We start from the raw sequence: 18,636 nt of genomic DNA on the forward strand, positions 1-18,636 counted from the left end.
TTCGTTAATTATCTACATGTGATATTAATAAATGGTTCAGTTGGCTAATAACATGTAATGACGTAGACACCTCTGTAAACAGGAAATGCGGTTAAGAGCACAGCTGAAGCTATATATATAGAGAGAGAGAGAGAGAGAGAAAGCGAGAGAGAGAGAGAGCGAGAGAATATCATTCGTGATATTAACTTACATACAAAAATAAACAATATATTATGAATTCGTTAATTATCTACACGTAATATTAATCTATACCAAACATAATACATTATGTTTTCATTCATTGTGCATTAAGAACTGTATATCGCAATGATTAATGTTTATTTGCAAATTTAAATTATTTATGGGTTTTTATTTTTATTTACGGATTTACTTGCATTTAATGTATTTTTTTTGTCACCAACTCAACACTTAAAGTTTCTTTGAAAATGTTGTCTTAGAATTATGAATTGATAAAGTGCCATTTTTATAAGAACTACATGACAGCTATTGCTTTGTTCTGATAACAAAACCTTTCACAATAAATTATGTGTACATGTAGAGCTAAAATATAGAGATTACCTCATGTTAAAGAAAGTTGGAAGTCCAAAAGCGATGGACTAAACAATATATGAAGAGGAATAAACTTAAAGAACATGAAGATAATGCAGTTTGAGTATTTCATTTTATTGGTCATACAAAACAGCAGTTTAACATCAACAACAAGTTCCCTCCAGGATAAAAAACAAGACCAACACACACAAACCTTTTGGGTTAACATTGATTCTCCCTTCTACTACGTTCCACAGGCAGTCTAGCACTGGCACATAAAACAGGAGTCCATATCCTCTATACTGTCATAGAATCCTCTCAACCAGCCACGCCTTCCATTACCATAAAACCCAGAGTAGGATTTGAACAACATTTTGCATTTGTTGCACTCTCTGATGTCAAAGGGCACCCGCAACTCGGCCTTGGATGATGCATTCCACTTCTCCCAGTTCACAACACCTGTAGCCAAACACACACACACGAGGGCAGTCTTATTTTAACTACTTCACATCTCCTTATACAATCGCTCATTAGTGGCATGGTGAACGCAATGTTGTAATCAAACATTACAACTAATCAAATAAGACAAAACTCGTAGCTCAACTACTTACCAACGCTGCAACGCAGCGACAAACGAGTGGAAATAAAATCCTGCTGAGGGCGTCGGCGTCATTAACCAATGATATAATTTGTGGGCGGGGCGACACATGTAGCCCTGCCCCACATGCAGCTCCACTCCGTTCTGCAGGCTGCAGCCAGGACCTTCTCGATTCAGCTGGCCAACATACAAGTCGACATACTTACAGTATGTTTTATTTACAACATTTCTGTTCTGCCAAAACATAGCTTGAGTTGATCTGGCCTGGTGGGAATAAATCAATACTCAAGAGGGCGATAGTATAGGAACATTCAGATGTTTCTGAAATTTAACCGGATGTGTTGATATAATTAAGGTAGGTTTTGTAAGCATATACTGACTTTAACTAATTTATTGAAGCTGTTGCTCCGACATAGACAGTGTTTGACCTGAAAAAGACAATCTTGGCTAAAAATTTATTTTTTCCAAAACGTTCTGAAAACAATTACTCTACCAGTCAAAAGTTTTTGAACAGTATGATTTTTTAATGTTTTTTTTTTAAAGTCTCTTCTGCCCACCAAGCCTGCATTTATTTGATTCAAATTACAGCAAAAAACTGTATAAAAAGCTGCTTTCTATGTGAATATATTTTAAAATGTAATTTATACCTGTGATTTCAAAACTGACATGATCCTTCAGAAATCACTCTAATATTCTGATTTGCTGTTCAAAAACATTTTTTTTTTTTTAATTATTTTTATGTTGAAAACTGCTGCATAGATTTTTTTCAGGTTTCCTTGATGAATAGAAAGTTCAGAAGAACAGCATTTATCTGAAATAGAAATCTTTTGTAACATTATAAATGTCTTTATCAGAACTTTTGATCAATTAAAAGCATCCTTGCTAAATAAAAGTATTAATTTCTATCATTTCTTTCCCAAAAAAAAAAAAAAAAAAAAAAAAAAAAAAAACGGACTCCAAGCTTTTGAGTGGTATAGTGTTACAAAATGTTACAAATGCTAATGTTAATGTTACAATAAATGCTTTTGGATATTTCAGATAAAAAATACTGATCAAATTTGATATTTCTGATAATCAAAGAATGATGAAAAAAATCATCAATGATTTCTGAAGGATCATGTGACACTGAAGAGTGAAGTAACGATGCTAAAAATAGCTTTAATCACAGGAATAAATTACATTTTAAAATATATTCAAATAGAAAACAGTTATTTTAAACAGTAAAAATATTTCACATTTTTTGTTTTTGCTGTATTTTGGATCAAATAAATGCAGGGAAGAGAATTCTTTAAAAACATTAAAAATCTTACGATTCGTAAACTTTTGACTGCCAGTGTAGGCTAGTTTACGAAAAGAAACTACAGAGAACGTTCCCAGAACGTTAGGGGAACTATCAAATTTTGAATCGGTTCGACTGACTTCGATTCGCTGATGACTCGTTCAGTCCGAACCGGTTCAATGATTCATTGAACAGAACAGACCTGACATGATTCAAATGAAAGAACTGAACTCTCGACTCCAGGACGAACCGGACACCGCAACAGCTGACAACACTCTGTACGTTCATATTCTGCTGTTTTCACTAAAATGAAAGTTTTTCTGTCGGTTTCCACATTATTTCGTTACATTTCAAAGATGAAAGATAATGAATTCCCTAGTGTAACAATGCATATTAATTTAGGAAAACAATTCCGCAGAGCCGCTTAGTTCCGCTAGTTCTTCAACCCCTTCTGCTTACTTGACACTTTCAGTCTCGCTGTTTTGCACTGGTTAATATAGGCGGAGTTTAAGTCACACTGCCTTCCAAAACAAGAAACGTGTGTCGACACAAGGACAGGTAAGTTACTGCCACCCGGGAGGAGGGAGTCGAAGAGCTCCGATGATTTCATAGACAGCATTCCCCGTTACTGACATTAAAGAGGTAACGTAGGCATTAAAAGCGGACGCTCTGTTTGAATGGTCTTGATAGTTAAAAACGCTTCTACTGGTTGATCCGCGCCTAGAGCAATAGCACTGACAAATCCAAGATGGTCAGTGGCTGTGCAGTCCTGATTGGGACATGCTGCTATACTTGTGTGTGTTAACAGCAGTAAATAAAGTTGCCTATGCATGTTGTGGTGTTCCTGTTGTTGGCTTTGTTAGTGAGTATGAGCTTCCTTGAACTAGAGGACCAGTTTGTGTTTTTTCAGTCTAAAGTGGTTACTTGAATGCTTGTTAGACTATGTTTGAATGATGATCTTTTTATTACGCTTTGAAAAGCTTTCCCAGTGAATATCTCCAGTGTTGTGGACGTGTCATGGTCGAGCTGTGAAGGTCTCTTTACAAATGTGTCCTCTTATCATATCTGTGTTCTTTTTATTGTTAACATTATTGTTGGTCAAATGATCAACAGGTAGGTTATTATGAGCCTAATGTTAAATAATCATTGTTTACTGTCCACCCACTGTAGTTGCACCACAACCCTTGAAGAAAATGGTCACGTGTGAAGAGTCCATAAGAATGACTTCAGATCCTCAGAGCAAAACATGTCTACAGAATCAGGACACACACATATATCAAGAGAAAAGCCCATGTGCGAAATCAGGTAGGTACTCCCATCACACAAGTAAAAAAGCTTTCTGTATTTTTAGTCTGTGCATCCAGTCAAACTGACTAAAACAGATCTGTCACTTGGTAGAAAATCTGAAAGAAATTGTAATTTTGAATGCAAAAAGTTTAAATGCAGATGGTTCAAATGCATACATACATTTTTCTGATTATTCTAACCCAAAAATTAAAGTTATTTTGAAGTTTTTCCTATCCTAAGATTTTCCTATGGTGTGACTGTCTCAAGAATACTTCAGTAAATTACAAATTTTATGAATTAAAAAGAGAAGCACAAAAATGTTAATAAATACCTCAGGCATAATTTTGCCTATTTTAGTAAATGGCAACAGTTTTTACATCCATATATTTTTAAAAGCATAGAAGCTTGATACATTTTGTCACTGAAAACCATGTCCTCTGGTGTGACACTATATCCTGACTTTAAATGGGCCAATTCCACTGAGAACTTTAATTAGTTAAAGAACCACATTCAAGGTCGTGTTACTGAAACCCCCTGTGAAGCCTATGACGTGCATGTGGTAAAAACATAAATTTATGTCTCAGAATTGTTCAAATATTTACCTTAGGTGCGACACCCCTAAATGATTTTTTAAATTAAAAACTGTATGTTAAATTACATTATCATGGATATTATTAATGCAAATGTGTCTTGCAAACTGTTAATGACAGGTTAGCCCAGAATAGGAAGGTCATTAATTAACACAATAGACTGAAATATCCTTTGGTGTGACGGAAAATGTCCACCGGTGTGACGCCTGTATTGTCACACCCAGGACAAAGATGTAGCATTTTAAATAACTAAATAAGATTGAACACCTTTTTATTCTTTTTTAGTGTTCTTAAAAGCAATAATTACATTAATTAAAATATTTTTTGTTATAAAGTGTGATACTTTGTTTTTGAGAGAGAGAAATTACTGAGAGAAATGACACAGAAATATAGAAAGAAAATTAACAGAAGGGAGTAAAGAGAGAATGAGAACGAGGCAGGACGTAAACAGAATCAAAATGATGCCATAAAAAGAGCCATATACTTTAAAAAAATTCAGTCACATCTTAATGAATTTTGTTTTGCGAAGTTTGCCTTAAAAAGGTCCAACAAGTTTATAATTTCATATTAAATAAAAAACACTGTGAAAATAAGTGTCTAACAATAAAGATAAATCTCTCATGCTGTTTGTATATTATTAAAGGGGTCATCGGATGCCCATTTTCCACAAGTTGATATGATTCTTTAGGCTCTTAATAAAAAGTCCATAATATACTTTGGTTAAAAATTCTCAATGGTTGTGTAAAACAACACCCTTTTTACCTTGCCAAAATCAGCTCTGCAAAAATCATCCTGTTCTGGTCGAGGCTGCTTTAAATATTAATGAGCTCTGCTCACCCCGCCCCTCTCTTCTCTCTGTGGAGTGACGAGCCTGTTTACTTTAGCTGCATTTAGCCGCATTTAGCCGCTAAACTTGCGAACTGGCACATTATTAGGAAAGGCGATCGCAAAGATTCATAAAAAAAAAACCCTTATACTCACTTCTGCCGTAATTACATCCAGCAACACAACACCTCAATCGCTTAATTCTTATCTAACTTACATCCCTGCTCCAGCATCAAAACATGGAGGTTGGACTGTTACAACTGATCTGAGGTAAGACGCTCATGTCAATCAACTATAGTGGGAGCGGCCTCTGTTGGTGTGACACCAGGCATCTGAGAACGGCTCGATTTGAAAAAGAAAATATTATTTTTACAGATTAATTAAAAACCACTGCATGGATTTTTATCATTACAGGATAGATTTGTACATACGCTGCCAACATACATTAATGTTCAAACAACATGTAAAAGTGAACTTAGCATCCGATGACCCCTTTAAGGCATGAGAAAATTATTTTCACAAGAAAAAACATTTACATATGTCATTTTGATGATCAAAGATCAGTTTTAAGGGATCAAAATTTGACTACGGGGGACTTTAAGTTTTGATATGTCACACCATAGGACACATTTACAATACAGTTCAGTAAAAATTGATTTAAAAGAACAGTGAAGAATTGACGAAGTTAGTGACCCTTTATATTTTCTACAATATCAGACTTCACACTACAATAATATTTGTATTTCTTCTTAAAAAATTGGCTTTTACAAAAAAAAAAGCATTGTTTACTGCCTATGTGTCAACTACCCATATAAACACAATGCAATGCAGTGCAAAATTCAAAATACAGGTAATACACCTGTAAAAACCAATATGGAAAATTGTAATACAGTACACTGTGCTCTGTGTAGAACAGCATGGAACAATGAAAGTAAAGCCATGTGAGCTTGTGTATGATGATTGCAGTGAACACAATAAATCAAGTGATTATCTGATGACTCATGAACAATTCATGAGGTTATTCTTTTTACAAATTTTAACATTACATATTTATGAGCTATTCTGATTAATCAGTGCCAGTGTACAATCGAAACAGGTATACTATCACTGTTTATATATGTGTGTGTGCGCATGCATGTGTATATATACAGTGGAGAAATCAGAGAACAAAATTACAGAACAACTTAAAATTTCCTAAATTTCAAGGTCACTACTTAGTCCTATTTTAAGTATATGTATGTATATATATATATGTATGTACACCGCTCTTTTTTTTCTCTTTCTCTGTCTCTGCAGGCAATGGTGCAGCACTGGTGTTGTGTTCTGTTTCTGTGGCCTGCCTAAGTGGGTTAATGATGGGCTATGAGACAAGTCTGATATCAGGAGCATTACTTCAACTCAGGGACATTTTGACTCTCTCCTGCCCGCAACAAGAGCAAGTCGTTGGGTCTCTTCTGTTTGGAGCCTTCCTCCTCTCCCTGGGTGGCGGCATCATCCTGGACCGTTACGGACGCCGGTTCTCCATCATCCTCACGGCGCTGCTGTGTGCATTAGGCACACTTCTGAGCGTGTGTGTGGTGTCGTTTTGGGCGCTAGTGATCGGGCGGATGCTTGTCGGCATGGCGGTAGCGCTGTCTGGCACAGCGTCTTGCCTTTACGCGGCAGAAGTGGCGCCGGCCGCCTGGCGCGGGAGGTGTGTGTGTGTGTATGAGTTGATGGTAGTTTTAGGGATGCTTTTGGGATTTGGACTGAGCTGTGCATTCGCAGGGGTCCCGGATGGATGGAGGTTTACGTTCGGTGGCGTGCTGCTCCCTGCTTTGCTGCAAGCTGGCATCATGCCACTTTTGCCACAGAGTCCTCGCTTTTTGCTAGCCCAGCAGCGTGAGAAAGAGGCTCACGCGACTCTCCTCCGTCTCCGAGCAGGAATCAAAGGAGTAGACGCGGTGGAGGACGAACTCCGGGCGATACGCTTGGCGTTGGGGGCAGAGCGCCTGCACGGTTTTCTGGACCTCTTTCGTTCTCATGACAATATGCTTCAGAGACTGCTTGTTGGCGCTGGGCTGGTTTTCTTGCAGCAGACTACGGGACAGCCCAATATTTTAGCGTACGCGTCGACTGTTCTCAGCAGCGTGGGCTTCCATGGGAACGAGGCGGCGACTCTTGCATCCACAGGGTTTGGTGTAGTTAAAGTGAGCGGGACTGTTCCTGCAGTCTTTTTAGTGGACAAAGTGGGCCCTAAAGCCTTACTATGTGTTGGAACCATTGTCATGATGTTGTCAACAGCAACACTGGGGGCCGTTACTATGCAAAGCCGCACACATGTTTCTAGCCTATGCAAAGGCCCTGTTAATAAAGCAAACCTCACGGAATTTGAAACGGGAGCAGAGACTGATTTCCAGACCAACATTCCGCTGGGTTTATACCAGCCCTCTTATAATGAACTTCAAAACAAGCACAAAGCAAATGCTTTCATCACTACTATTAATGACACTAAGGACCATTGGATTTTAAATTACACATATGATCATAGGACAGCATTTATGGATCCTGAGAAAGACAGTTCCAAAATTGCACTTCCGTCTTTTCATGTTAATGAGGTGTCGCCCTCTCTGAAATGGATATCTCTGGTCAGCTTGCTCGTTTACGTGGCTGGATTTTCCATCAGCTTGGGACCAAGTAAGTTTCAGTCACTGTTCACACTGTCACCTAAAACAAAAACGTCTTGTTGGAGGAATAGTTCACCCAAAATGAAAATCTTTTGAAGATGTACTCACTTCAGGTTGTTTCTTCATCAAAACACATTTGGAGAAATTTAGCATTACATTATTTTCTCATCACCGGATCCTCTGCAGTGAATGGGTGCCGTCAGAATCAGATTTCAAACAGCTGATAAACACATCACAACGATCCACAAGGAATCTAAACAACTCTAGTCCATCAATTAACATCTTGTGGAGCAGAATGCTGCATGTTTGTAATAAACAAATCCATAATTAACACTTTTTTACTTCACACTGTTGCTTCCAGCTAAAATGTGAGTGCTCTATATGTAATTTTCTCAGATGAAGAAACAAACTCATCTTGGATGACCTGAGGGTCAGCAAACTTTAATTTTTGGGTGAATTGTTCCTTTAAGGGGTGGATTATCCATAAATGAAATTTTGTCATTATTTAATCAGCCTCATGTTATTCCCATACAATTAAGTATACTGAAATTGAATAAGTAAACTGAAATTCAAGAATCATGTCAGTTCAGTTTGTGTTGAATAATTCTTTTATGGAGCTTTTTGTGTATTTGAACCCTTTCCAATAATGACTTTATGATTCTGAGATCCATCTTTTCACACTGAGGACAACTGAGGGACTCATATGCAACTATTACATAAGTTTCAAATGCTAATTTATGCCTCAGAAGGAAAACTGATGCACATTCAAAAAGTTTTCACCCCCCTACATTTTTTATATATATACAAAATAAGTTACATTTACCCTGGTCTTTAAATTCAAAAAGTTTTCACCCCCCAGCTCTTTAATTCATTGTGTTTCCTTCTGGAGCATCAGTGAATGTTTGAACCTTCTGTAATAGTTGCATATGAATCACTCAGTTGCATATGAAAAGATCTGTTGGAATCATTGTTGGAAAGTGTTCAAATACACAAAAATGCTGAAAAATCAAAGAATTTGTGGGACCTGAAGGATTTTTCTAAAGAGCAGTGGGCAGTTTAACTGTTCAGGACAAACAAGGGAGCAGTCAAATGCGGCATCTACCTATACATATCTATGGTGTGACAGTTACAGTTTGTGCTACAGACATGAATGTCATTAAATTTCTAAAAGAATCTGACAAAACAAGACACCATAATGTCGGTGTAGGAGCACAGTTAATTCTTTCATTTTTAGATTTTTACTTTGTGTTTTATAGTAGAAAGGAAGTAATTTAGGTTTGGAACAACATGAGGTTGAGTAAAAGTTTTTTGTTCCTTTTTTAAGGTGAACTATTCTTCTAATGTTGCATTTCTATGAAAAGCATATGCTGTACATTTTTCATTTTTATGAGCTGTTTCTTCATTATCTCTGTATTTTTTTTAAAAATTAATTTATGTCTCTTTGTGTAATCATTAATCTACAGTGGTTCATGTGGTTTTGAGTGCGATCTTCCCGACTGGCATCCGCGGAAAGGCTGTGTCTGTCATCTCTGCCTTTAACTGGGCCACAAATTTGCTTATATCGATGACCTTTCTTACTGTGACAGGTAACACACACAAACACAAAAAAGGGGCTATTTACAGGTATGAGAGCAGTAGATTGTGGTGACCCAGTCATATTCCTCCTTGCAGATCCTCTCCAGTTCTGTCAGGTTGGATGGTAAACGTTGGTGGACAGCCATTTTTAGGTCTCTCCAGAGATGCTCAATTGGGTTTAAGTCAGGGCTCTGGCTGGACCATTCAAGAACAGTCACGGAGTTGTTGTGAAGCCACTCCTTCGTTATTTTAGCTGTGTGCTTAGGGTCATTGTCTTGTTGGAAGGTAAACCTTCGGCCCAGTCTGAGGTCCTGAGCACTCTGGAGAAGGTTTTTGTCCAGGATATCCCTGTACTTGGCCGCATTCATCTTTCCCCCACAGCATGATGCTGCCACCACCATGCTTCACTGTTGGGACAGGTGATGAGCAGTGCCTGGTTTTCTCCACACATACCGCTTAGAATTAAATCCAAAAAGTTCTGTCTTGGTCTCATCAGACCAGAGAATCTTATTTCTCACCATCTTGGAGTCCTTCAGGTGTTTTTTTAGCAAACTCCATGCGGGTCCAGTCAGTTTGTTTTTTAGTATATGGCTTCTGAAACTCATCCAATAAAACCATGACGTTTGAAGCTGTCTCTGTTTAGATAAGTAGATAAATACGCTTTTGTACTCCTGGTCCCTGATCTGACACTGTTTAGGGTTGGTCACACTGCACTTTTTGTTCCATTGACTTCCATTCATACGCATACAGATGTGTCATCTGACATTTCGCTGCGTTCCAAAGTTCAAGCTTGGTGAATCTGCATCACGTGAAACTGTCTGATATGTATTGCTAGAGCCCTATTAGGCCGCTATATGTAAGCTGTCCACCATATTGGAGTGTTCGTGAACATTTGCAACTGTTGTTATATGCATGAATCTTCAGTAGACTTCAGAAGATGCTTTTGCTAAATGAACACAATACAAGACGAAGCCGTTAGCTAACAAGGCATTTAAATTTAGTTTTATTTAGTTTAGTTTTATTTAGTTTAAAAACCTGTAATATTGAATTAATACATAAAGTTGAAGTCAAAACTGTACATACACCTTGTAGAATCATACAAAATAAGAGGGATCATACAAAATAGATGTTATTTTTTATTTAGTACTGACCTGAATAATATATTTCAGATAAAAGTCATTCACATATATTCCATAATGGTTAAAGTAAATAATAGTTGAATTTATAAAATGACCCTGTTCAAAAGTTTACATTTACTTGATTTTTAATACTGTGTTACCTGAATGATCCACAGCTGTTTTTTTCTTCTTTTTTTGTTGTTCATGAGTCCCTTATTTTATTCTGAACAGTTAAACTGCTTGCTGTACTTTAGAAAAATCCTTCAGGTCCCACAAATTCTTCGGTTTTTCAGCATTGTTGTGTATTTGAACCCTTTCCAACAATGACTATATGATTTTGAGATCCATCTTTTCGCACTGAGGACAACTGAGGGACTCATATGCAACTATTACAGAAGGTACAAATGCTCACCGATGCTCCAGAAGGAAAAGCGATGCATTAAGAGCCAGGGTGTAAACTTTTGAACAGAATAAATATGTGTACATTTTTCTAATTTTGCTTAAATATCATACATGTTTTTATTTAGTACTGCCCTTCAGAAGCTACAGAAGATACTTACAAGTTTCCCAGAAGACAAAATAAGTTCAATTTACCCTGATCTTTAAATTCAAAAAGTTTTCACCCCCTGCTCTTTAATGCATTGTGTTTCCTTCTGGAGCATCAGTGAATGTTTGAACCTTCTGTAATAGTTGCATATGAGTCCCTCAGTTGTCCTCAGTGTGAAAAGATGGATCTCAGAATCATACAGTCATTTTTGGAAAGTGTTCAAATACACAAAAATGATGAAAAAACAAAGAATTTGTGGGACCTGAAGGATTTTTCTAAAGTACAGTAGGCAGTTCAGGACAAACAAGGGAGCAGTCAAATGTGGCATCTACCTATACATATACAATGGGTACGGAAAGTATTCAGACCCCCTTAAATTTTTCACTCTTTGTTATATTGCAGCCATTTGCTAAAATCATTTAAGTTCATTTTTTTTTCCTCATTAATGTACACACAGCACCCCATATTGACAGAAAAACACAGAATTGTTGACATTTTTGCAGATTTATTAAAAAAGAAAAACTGAAATATCATATGGTCCTAAGTATTCAGACCCTTTGCTCAGTATTTAGTAGAAGCACCCTTTTGATCTAATACAGCCATGAGTCTTTTTGGGAAAGATGCAACAAGTTTTTCACACCTGGATTTGGGGATCCTCTGCCATTCCTCCTTGCAGATCCTCTCCAGTTCTGTCAGGTTGGATGGTAAACGTTGGTGGACAGCCATTTTTAGGTCTCTCCAGAGATGCTCAATTGGGTTTAAGTCAGGGCTCTGGCTGGACCATTCAAGAACAGTCACGGAGTTGTGAAGCCACTCCTTCGTTATTTTAGCTGTGTGCTTAGGGTCATTGTCTTGTTGGAAGGTAAACCTTCGGCCCAGTCTGAGGTCCTGAGCACTCTGGAGAAGGTTTTTGTCCAGGATATCCCTGTACTTGGCCGCATTCATCTTTCCCCCACAGCATGATGCTGCCACCACCATGCTTCACTGTTGGGACAGGTGATGAGCAGTGCCTGGTTTTCTCCACACATGCCGCTTAGAATTAAATCCAAAAAGTTCTGTCTTGGTCTCATCAGACCAGAGAATCTTATTTCTCACCATCTTGGAGTCCTTCAGGTGTTTTTTAGCAAACTCCATGCGGGCTTTCATGTGTCTTGCACTGAGGAGAGGCTTCCGTCGGGCCACTCTGCCATAAAGCCCCGACTGGTGGAGGGCTGCAGTGATGGTTGACTTTCTACAACTTTTTCCCATCTCCTGACTGCATCTCTGGAGCTCAGCCACAGTGATCTTTGGGTTCTTCTTTACCTCTCTCACCAAGGCTCTTCTCCCCCGATAGCTCAGTTTGGCCGGACGGCCAGCTCTAGGAAGGGTTCTGGTCGTCCCAAATGTCTTCCATTTAAGGATTATGGAGGCCACTGTGTGCTTAGGAACCTTAAGTGCAGCAGAATTTTTTTTTGTAACCTTGGCCAGATCTGTGCCTTGCCACAATTCTGTCTCTGAGCTCTTCAGGCAGTTCCTTTGACCTCATGATTCTCATTTGCTCTGACATGCACTGTGAGCTGTAAGGTCTTATATAGACAGGTGTGTGGCTTTCCTAATCAAGTCCAATCAGTATAATCAAACACAGCTGGACTCAAATGAAGGTGTAGAACCATCTCAAGGATGATCAGAGGAAATGGACAGCACCCGAGTTAAATATATGAGTGTCACAGCAAAGGGTCTGAATACTTAGGACCATGTGATATTTCAGTTTTTCTTTTTTAATAAATCTGGAAAAATGTCAACAATTCTGTGTTTTTCTGTCAATATGGGGTGCTGTGTGTACATTAATGAGAAAAAAAAATTAACTTAAATGATTTTAGCAAATGGCTGCAATATAACAAAGAGTGAAAAATTTAAGGGGGTCTGAATACTTTCCGTACCTACTGTATATGGTGTGACAGTTACAGTTTGTGCTACATACATGAATGTCATTAAATTTCTAAAAGAGTCTGACAAAGCAAGACACAATAATGTCCGTTCAGGAGTTATGTAAGAGCACAGTTAATTTTGCCATAGATTATTAACTAACAAGGTAAAAAGGATGTGTTGTTTTGATTTGAGTTATTATTTTAGAAAAACAGTGGATTGATTATTAATGTTAGACTTTAACCCAGCACATTGTTCCCACAGCCTACAAGTGTTGTTCTAGCCTAAAATGACATAAATCAAGTTTTCAAACAAGTTCAGGGACCTCAAGGGGGTCCGCAAGGGGGCCTGTGGAAAATTTGAGAAAAAACATTATATCTAGTGTTTTTCAGTGTGTCTTTTTTATTTTACACCTTTAACCCTATGATTATTAACACTTATTTTATTGGTTACAATACCATACAAAGCAGTCTCTGTATCTCATGTGTCATAAGACGGATTTGCTTCCTCTGTCTTCTTCTGGCACTTTTTCTCTTCATCACTGTAGTCTTCATCTGTCTCATCTCCGCTTGAGGTTGCAGCACGCTCTCTTCACCCAAGTGTACCCTCTTTAACCTTAGTGGCTGATTACAAAGCATCAAACTCAGGAACCTAACTTTCACAACTGCTGCTTGTTCATCCTATCTTAAAGTAAACAAAGGAAGTATTGCAACAAGTATACTTTCCATAGCATTCAAGCAGTTTCATACTCAAGCATATATGACATTAACCTAAAAACAAGCAAATAACCTAACTTTGAAACAGATGAATAGCAAATATCAATATTAATATACAAAACCCAATAGAAGTTTTGCTCTAGAAACTGATTGCTAAGTGTGGATGGAGTTAGGGTTGTGTGTTTAGAGGCAGTCTGCCAAGCATGCATTCACCACCTGTGGGGATGTTCCCACAGAGATGGAATGAAAACACAAAGAAACACAAACTTTTGCACAAAACAATAAACAAAAAATAGTTTTTGCAGCAGAAAGGAGTGCTTTTCAAGAGGTGATTTACTGAAATGTGTTGTGGTTGCAGAGAGGATCGGCCTGCCCACCGTGATCTTCTCCTATGCTGCTATGAGCTTCGTGTTGGTGGTATTTGTGATTGTATTTGTGCCAGAGACAAAAGGACGATCGCTGGAACAGATCTCTAAGGAGCTTTCCATGAAGTAAGCACACACACACACACACACACACACACACACACACACACACACACACACACACACACACACACACACACACACACACACACACACACACACACACACACACACACACACACACACACACACACACACACACACACACACACACACACACACACACACACACACACACAAATGCCTCTCATGTTAATGGACCCATTGTCTTGTGCTGTTCTCAAATTAAGTTGGTTAGTCCTCTTTTCCCCCCAAACGAGTCCTGGCTACCATTTCTAAATTGCCTAAGACGTCTAATTTTTGGCTTTGCTATCCTTAAACTTGCTGAAGCTAGTGACTAAAAAGTAGTTAGGCATTGCATATAGTCAACCAGTTGTGGCGTGCGTACAGAGAATGGATAAATCAATGCAAATACCAAATATACAGTGCCTTGCGAAAGTATTCATACCCCTTCATTTTTTTTCACATTTTGTTTTTTTGCTTCCTTATGTTTAACTGCTTTAAATTACTTTTTTCCCCACATCAGTCTATGCCTCATACACCATAATGGCAAAGCAAAAACATCTTTTAGCATCTTTGCAAATTTATTACAAATAAAAAAGTTAAATGATTCTGTTGCTATCTATCTGGGACAATTGAAATTTAGCTCAGGAGCATTCATATTGCTTGTAGATGTCACTACACTTTGAGTGAAGTTAACCTGTGGCAAATTTAATTAAATGGGTATGATTTGGAAAGGCATGCACATCTTAATAAAAGGTCTAACACCTGAAAATGCATATCAGAGCAAAAGCCCTAAGGTTAAAACAAAACTGCCTGTAGAGCTCAGGATTACATCAAGCCACACATCTGGGGAGTTCAGAAAAAACAACAACCTGATGGTCTCTCTAGTTGAGCTCCGTGATCATATATGCAGATGAGAGAAACTTGCAGAAGGACAAACGTCACTGCAACATTTCACAGATCTGGACTTTATGGTGGTGTGGCAATACTCAATCCACTCCTCAGTGAAGACACATGAAAACAAACTTAGAATTTGCCAAAAAGCACCTAAAGGACCCTCAGACTGTGAGAAACAAGATTCTCTGGTCTGATGAACCTCAATTCCAAGCAATATATTTGAAGGAAACCAAATCTCAAAAGTAAAGTGTGCTGGTAGCAGCCTCATTCTGTAGGGCTGTTTTTCAGTGGCAGGGACTGAGGGACTCGTCAGAGTAGAAGAAAAGCTCAGTGCACCAAAATACTGTATTGAGATTCATAAAAAGATTCATTGCCTTCATAAAAACCCAGTATAGAGCATTCAGAACCTCAGTCTGGGCAGAAGGTTCACCTTCCAACAGGACAATGACCCTAAGCACACAGCAAGAGTGGCTAATAGACAACTCTGTGAATGTTCTTGAGTAGCCCAGCCACATCCTGGGCTTGAACCCAATCAAACATTTCTGGAGAAACCTGAAAATGTCTGCCAGACCCCAGGTGAGGCGAACAATGGCAGATAATTGCCAAATGTTAATGTGCAAATCTTGTTGCAACATATCCAAAAAGACTTGAGGCTGTTAAGGTTTTTTAATACATTTACGAAGTTGTGACACTTCTGTTTTTGCCTTGTCATGATGCATGGAGTGTAGATTGATTTAAAACAGTTTAACATAAGGCAGCAACATAACGAAACGTAAAAAAAAAAAAATGGAGTATGAATACTTTCGCAAGGCACTGTAAAATGTATGTAGACTGTTAGGAGCATGTTAACAGGAAAACAAAGCTAAAACCAGCTATTTTAGGCAATTTTGAAATCCTGGCCAGGATGCGTAGTGAAAAAAAGACGTCATAGTCACCCTGAATTATTAGTGTTTGCTCAGCATCACTTTTATTATTGCTTATAATAAAATGTATTGAAATTTGCCATGTGGGACAGTTTTATTAATTAAAATTAAGTTAAAATATTTAATTTGTGAATACACTGAATAAATCTTAGATATTATATATGGCTAAAAATTCACAAATTTACAATGAAGGATAGACTTGAAAATACAGAAAATGCTAGACATTTAGGATGATAATGTTTTTTAGCAACCTGTTCTACAACAGTTACCCTGTTTGGCTAAAAATGTCTTTACAATAGCAGTGTGAGGGTCAAAAACACTCACACATGATTTTACAATGTTTGACACTCGCCCCGCATTGCACATCCAGTGACTTTATTTTAAAGGGTGTCACATAATCATCAGACACATGTTTTTTTTGCAGGAATCACCTGAGCAGCAGGCTGCTGTGCCATAGAAGAAAACACAAGGCTTCAGCACAGCCCTCACAGGAGGAAAAAGCCCTTGCAACTGTTTGACGTTTTACCTAGATAAAGAGTGAAGGAGCACAAGGGTATTTGCAAACAACAGGACAGCTAAGTCTGTGACTGCACATTTGAAAGTGTTGAAGAGATATAGCTGATTGATGTTGTCGTTGTGATAATTTAGCTTAAAGAACCTTCCCATGAAACGATGGGTCAGTTGAGAAGAGTTTATATGCCAATCTGATTTATTTGCATTTATTTTTAAATGTTTTTTAAGTAGTTGTGGTATTGACTGATATTTATATAGAAAATTTACAGCTGACTGTTATAAAACACTTTGGAAATCATGCAATCATGATGTAATCATGCTATGAATGAATGAATGAATGAGCGCATTTATATAGCGCTTGCATTGTGTATTGCCATACACCCAAAGCTCTTTACAATCATATGAAGGGATCTCTGCCATGGCAAGTCAAATCAAGTAAAGGTCTGTGGCCTAGCTAGATGTTAGTGTTTGTGTGCTGAGCACTGCCTTTGACAACAATTAAAGGTGTCTCTCTGGAATGAGATGCTTTTAAGTCATGCAATTGCAAATCAGCATGTTACGTAATATTACAAAATGAAATTTTGTTCATTAAAAAAAAAGCTGATTTTAGACAACAACAACAACAAAAACGGTCTCTTTCTCCATTACTTTGTCGTTTTTACTTAAAACCACATTTTGTGTTTTATACATTAAAGAAATTCTTGCCGGAAATAGATTTATTAAAACATTTTAGTAGTATTATAAAACAAAAATGAAATACATTTAAATCTTTTTCCACCTAAATATAGTGTTTTCACAACGTTTGATCAATTGGCCACATTGGGAGCACTGAACGTGAACAATGCCACTGAAACAAACAAAACTTGTCAAAAGACTGCCAAAAGTTATAACAAATCAAGGAGAAGAGTGCAAAAACAAAAAACAAAAGGCATTTGTGGTTGGCCAAACTGAACCAGGTTTTTCAGGGCAAGAATCTTGACGAAATTTGTGTTTGTTCTTATCATTTCCAGTCAGGTAGGTGAAATATTAGGCTATTGTCTTAATAAATACTGCTCATACATATCTTTACCATCTATTAGCTTAAGCTTGTCAAAATATTGCGCCCTTTCCTGCTTCCTGAATTCTCTATATGATTTAGCAGCTTCCACATGTCTTTTCCCCATGGTTTAGAGAACATAAATTAGCAGAACAACCTATTCAGTAGTACATAAACCGTGCAATCCATGCTGTTGTTTACAACCAAGTATCGCCAGTATGGCCGCGCATCCGGGTAACTGACCAAATCGTGACCTAAGCGCAAACCCTTTATGAATTATGCTGCATTCACGCCATGTCGGAATTACTGCAAGTATAAGATTCCAACGTAAGAAGCGTATATGTTCTCGTAGACCTCGTGATTGCAGCTTGTAGGGCGGGAGTTTTCTAAGAGCCACGTGGTTAGTATGTACAGGTAGAAGGCACATTCGACCGCTCCAGATACGTCGACGCGTCCGCCATCTTGGAACGCTCAATATGTCGTCACTAACAATTAAAACCGACCAGTTTTAATATGCAACAACAGTGAGCGGCATTTAGTTGTAAAAACCGCCTAAATATAAATCCCTGAAGAAACTGGATAGACTTTCACAGGTAAGAATGTCTTCGTTTGTGTTTTTTAATATGTTTTAACTCAATATTACAAGTTTTTAAACCAAAGAACATCTTAAATGCCTTGTTAGCTAACAGCTTCGTCTTCTTGTATTGTGTTAGTTTAGCAAAAGTATCTTCTGAGGTCTGCTGAAGATTAAGATGTTCATACATGAGTAAAACTACAATTGCACTGCAGATACATTAGCAATTTGCTCTCAAGTAGTGGACGGTTTACATAGAAACAGCCACTAACTTGACAGCAGTACCACCAGATTAATTTAGGCTGTTTAAAAGAGTTGATAGTATAGCCATAGAAATGCATAATTTCATTTGTTGTCATGTTGAATTAAATTTAATGTAATTTCGACAGAATGTGAATGCATAGCTATATGCAAATTTAATAATGACTTTCCTGAGGTAAATGTGAGGTGAGCTGACATGTTCAAAAGCCCTGGTGAAAAAACCAGCATATGCTGGTAGGTATGTTTTGATGCTGGAATGCTGGTTAGGTAGGTTTTGATGCTGGTTTAAACTGGTCCTTTGCTGGTTCAT

At 37.8% G+C, this 18,636-nt stretch overlaps 1 protein-coding gene across 6 annotated transcripts; it reads left to right on the top strand.

The window, feature by feature from the left end:
- The first annotated feature begins 1,269 nt into the window (after positions 1 to 1,269).
- On the top strand, positions 1,270 to 17,086 carry slc2a12 (solute carrier family 2 member 12). Of its 6 annotated transcripts, none has more exons than XM_051097097.1 (6): positions 1,270 to 1,333; positions 3,576 to 3,710; positions 6,404 to 7,783; positions 9,237 to 9,359; positions 13,993 to 14,125; positions 16,367 to 17,086. In XM_051097097.1, the coding sequence occupies exons 2-6, from the start codon at positions 3,599 to 3,601 to the stop codon at positions 16,458 to 16,460; spliced, it is 1,842 nt and encodes a 613-aa protein (XP_050953054.1). In that variant the 5' UTR covers positions 1,270 to 1,333; positions 3,576 to 3,598; the 3' UTR covers positions 16,461 to 17,086. The 6 variants fall into 6 exon arrangements, with proteins under 6 accessions (XP_050953054.1, XP_050953055.1, XP_050953050.1 ...); XM_051097093.1 differs by lacking the exon at positions 1,270 to 1,333 and adding an exon at positions 1,345 to 1,481; XM_051097095.1 differs by lacking the exon at positions 1,270 to 1,333 and adding an exon at positions 2,597 to 2,683.
- Positions 17,087 to 18,636: the final 1,550 nt, after the last annotated feature.

The sequence above is a fragment of the Labeo rohita genome, chromosome 23, assembly GCF_022985175.1.
Source record: "Labeo rohita strain BAU-BD-2019 chromosome 23, IGBB_LRoh.1.0, whole genome shotgun sequence".
Lineage (NCBI taxonomy): Eukaryota > Metazoa > Chordata > Actinopteri > Cypriniformes > Cyprinidae > Labeo > Labeo rohita.

Excerpts from the sequence above, each read along its gene's own strand:
- slc2a12 (XM_051097097.1), top strand. The coding sequence starts at position 3,599 with ATGGTCACGTGTGAAGAGTCCATAAGAATGACTTCAGATCCTCAGAGC. Across the intron at positions 3,711-6,403 it reads AAGCCCATGTGCGAAATCAG|GCAATGGTGCAGCACTGGTG; the intron begins GTAGGTACTCCC and ends CTGTCTCTGCAG. Across the intron at positions 7,784-9,236 it reads TTCCATCAGCTTGGGACCAA|TGGTTCATGTGGTTTTGAGT; the intron begins GTAAGTTTCAGT and ends ATTAATCTACAG.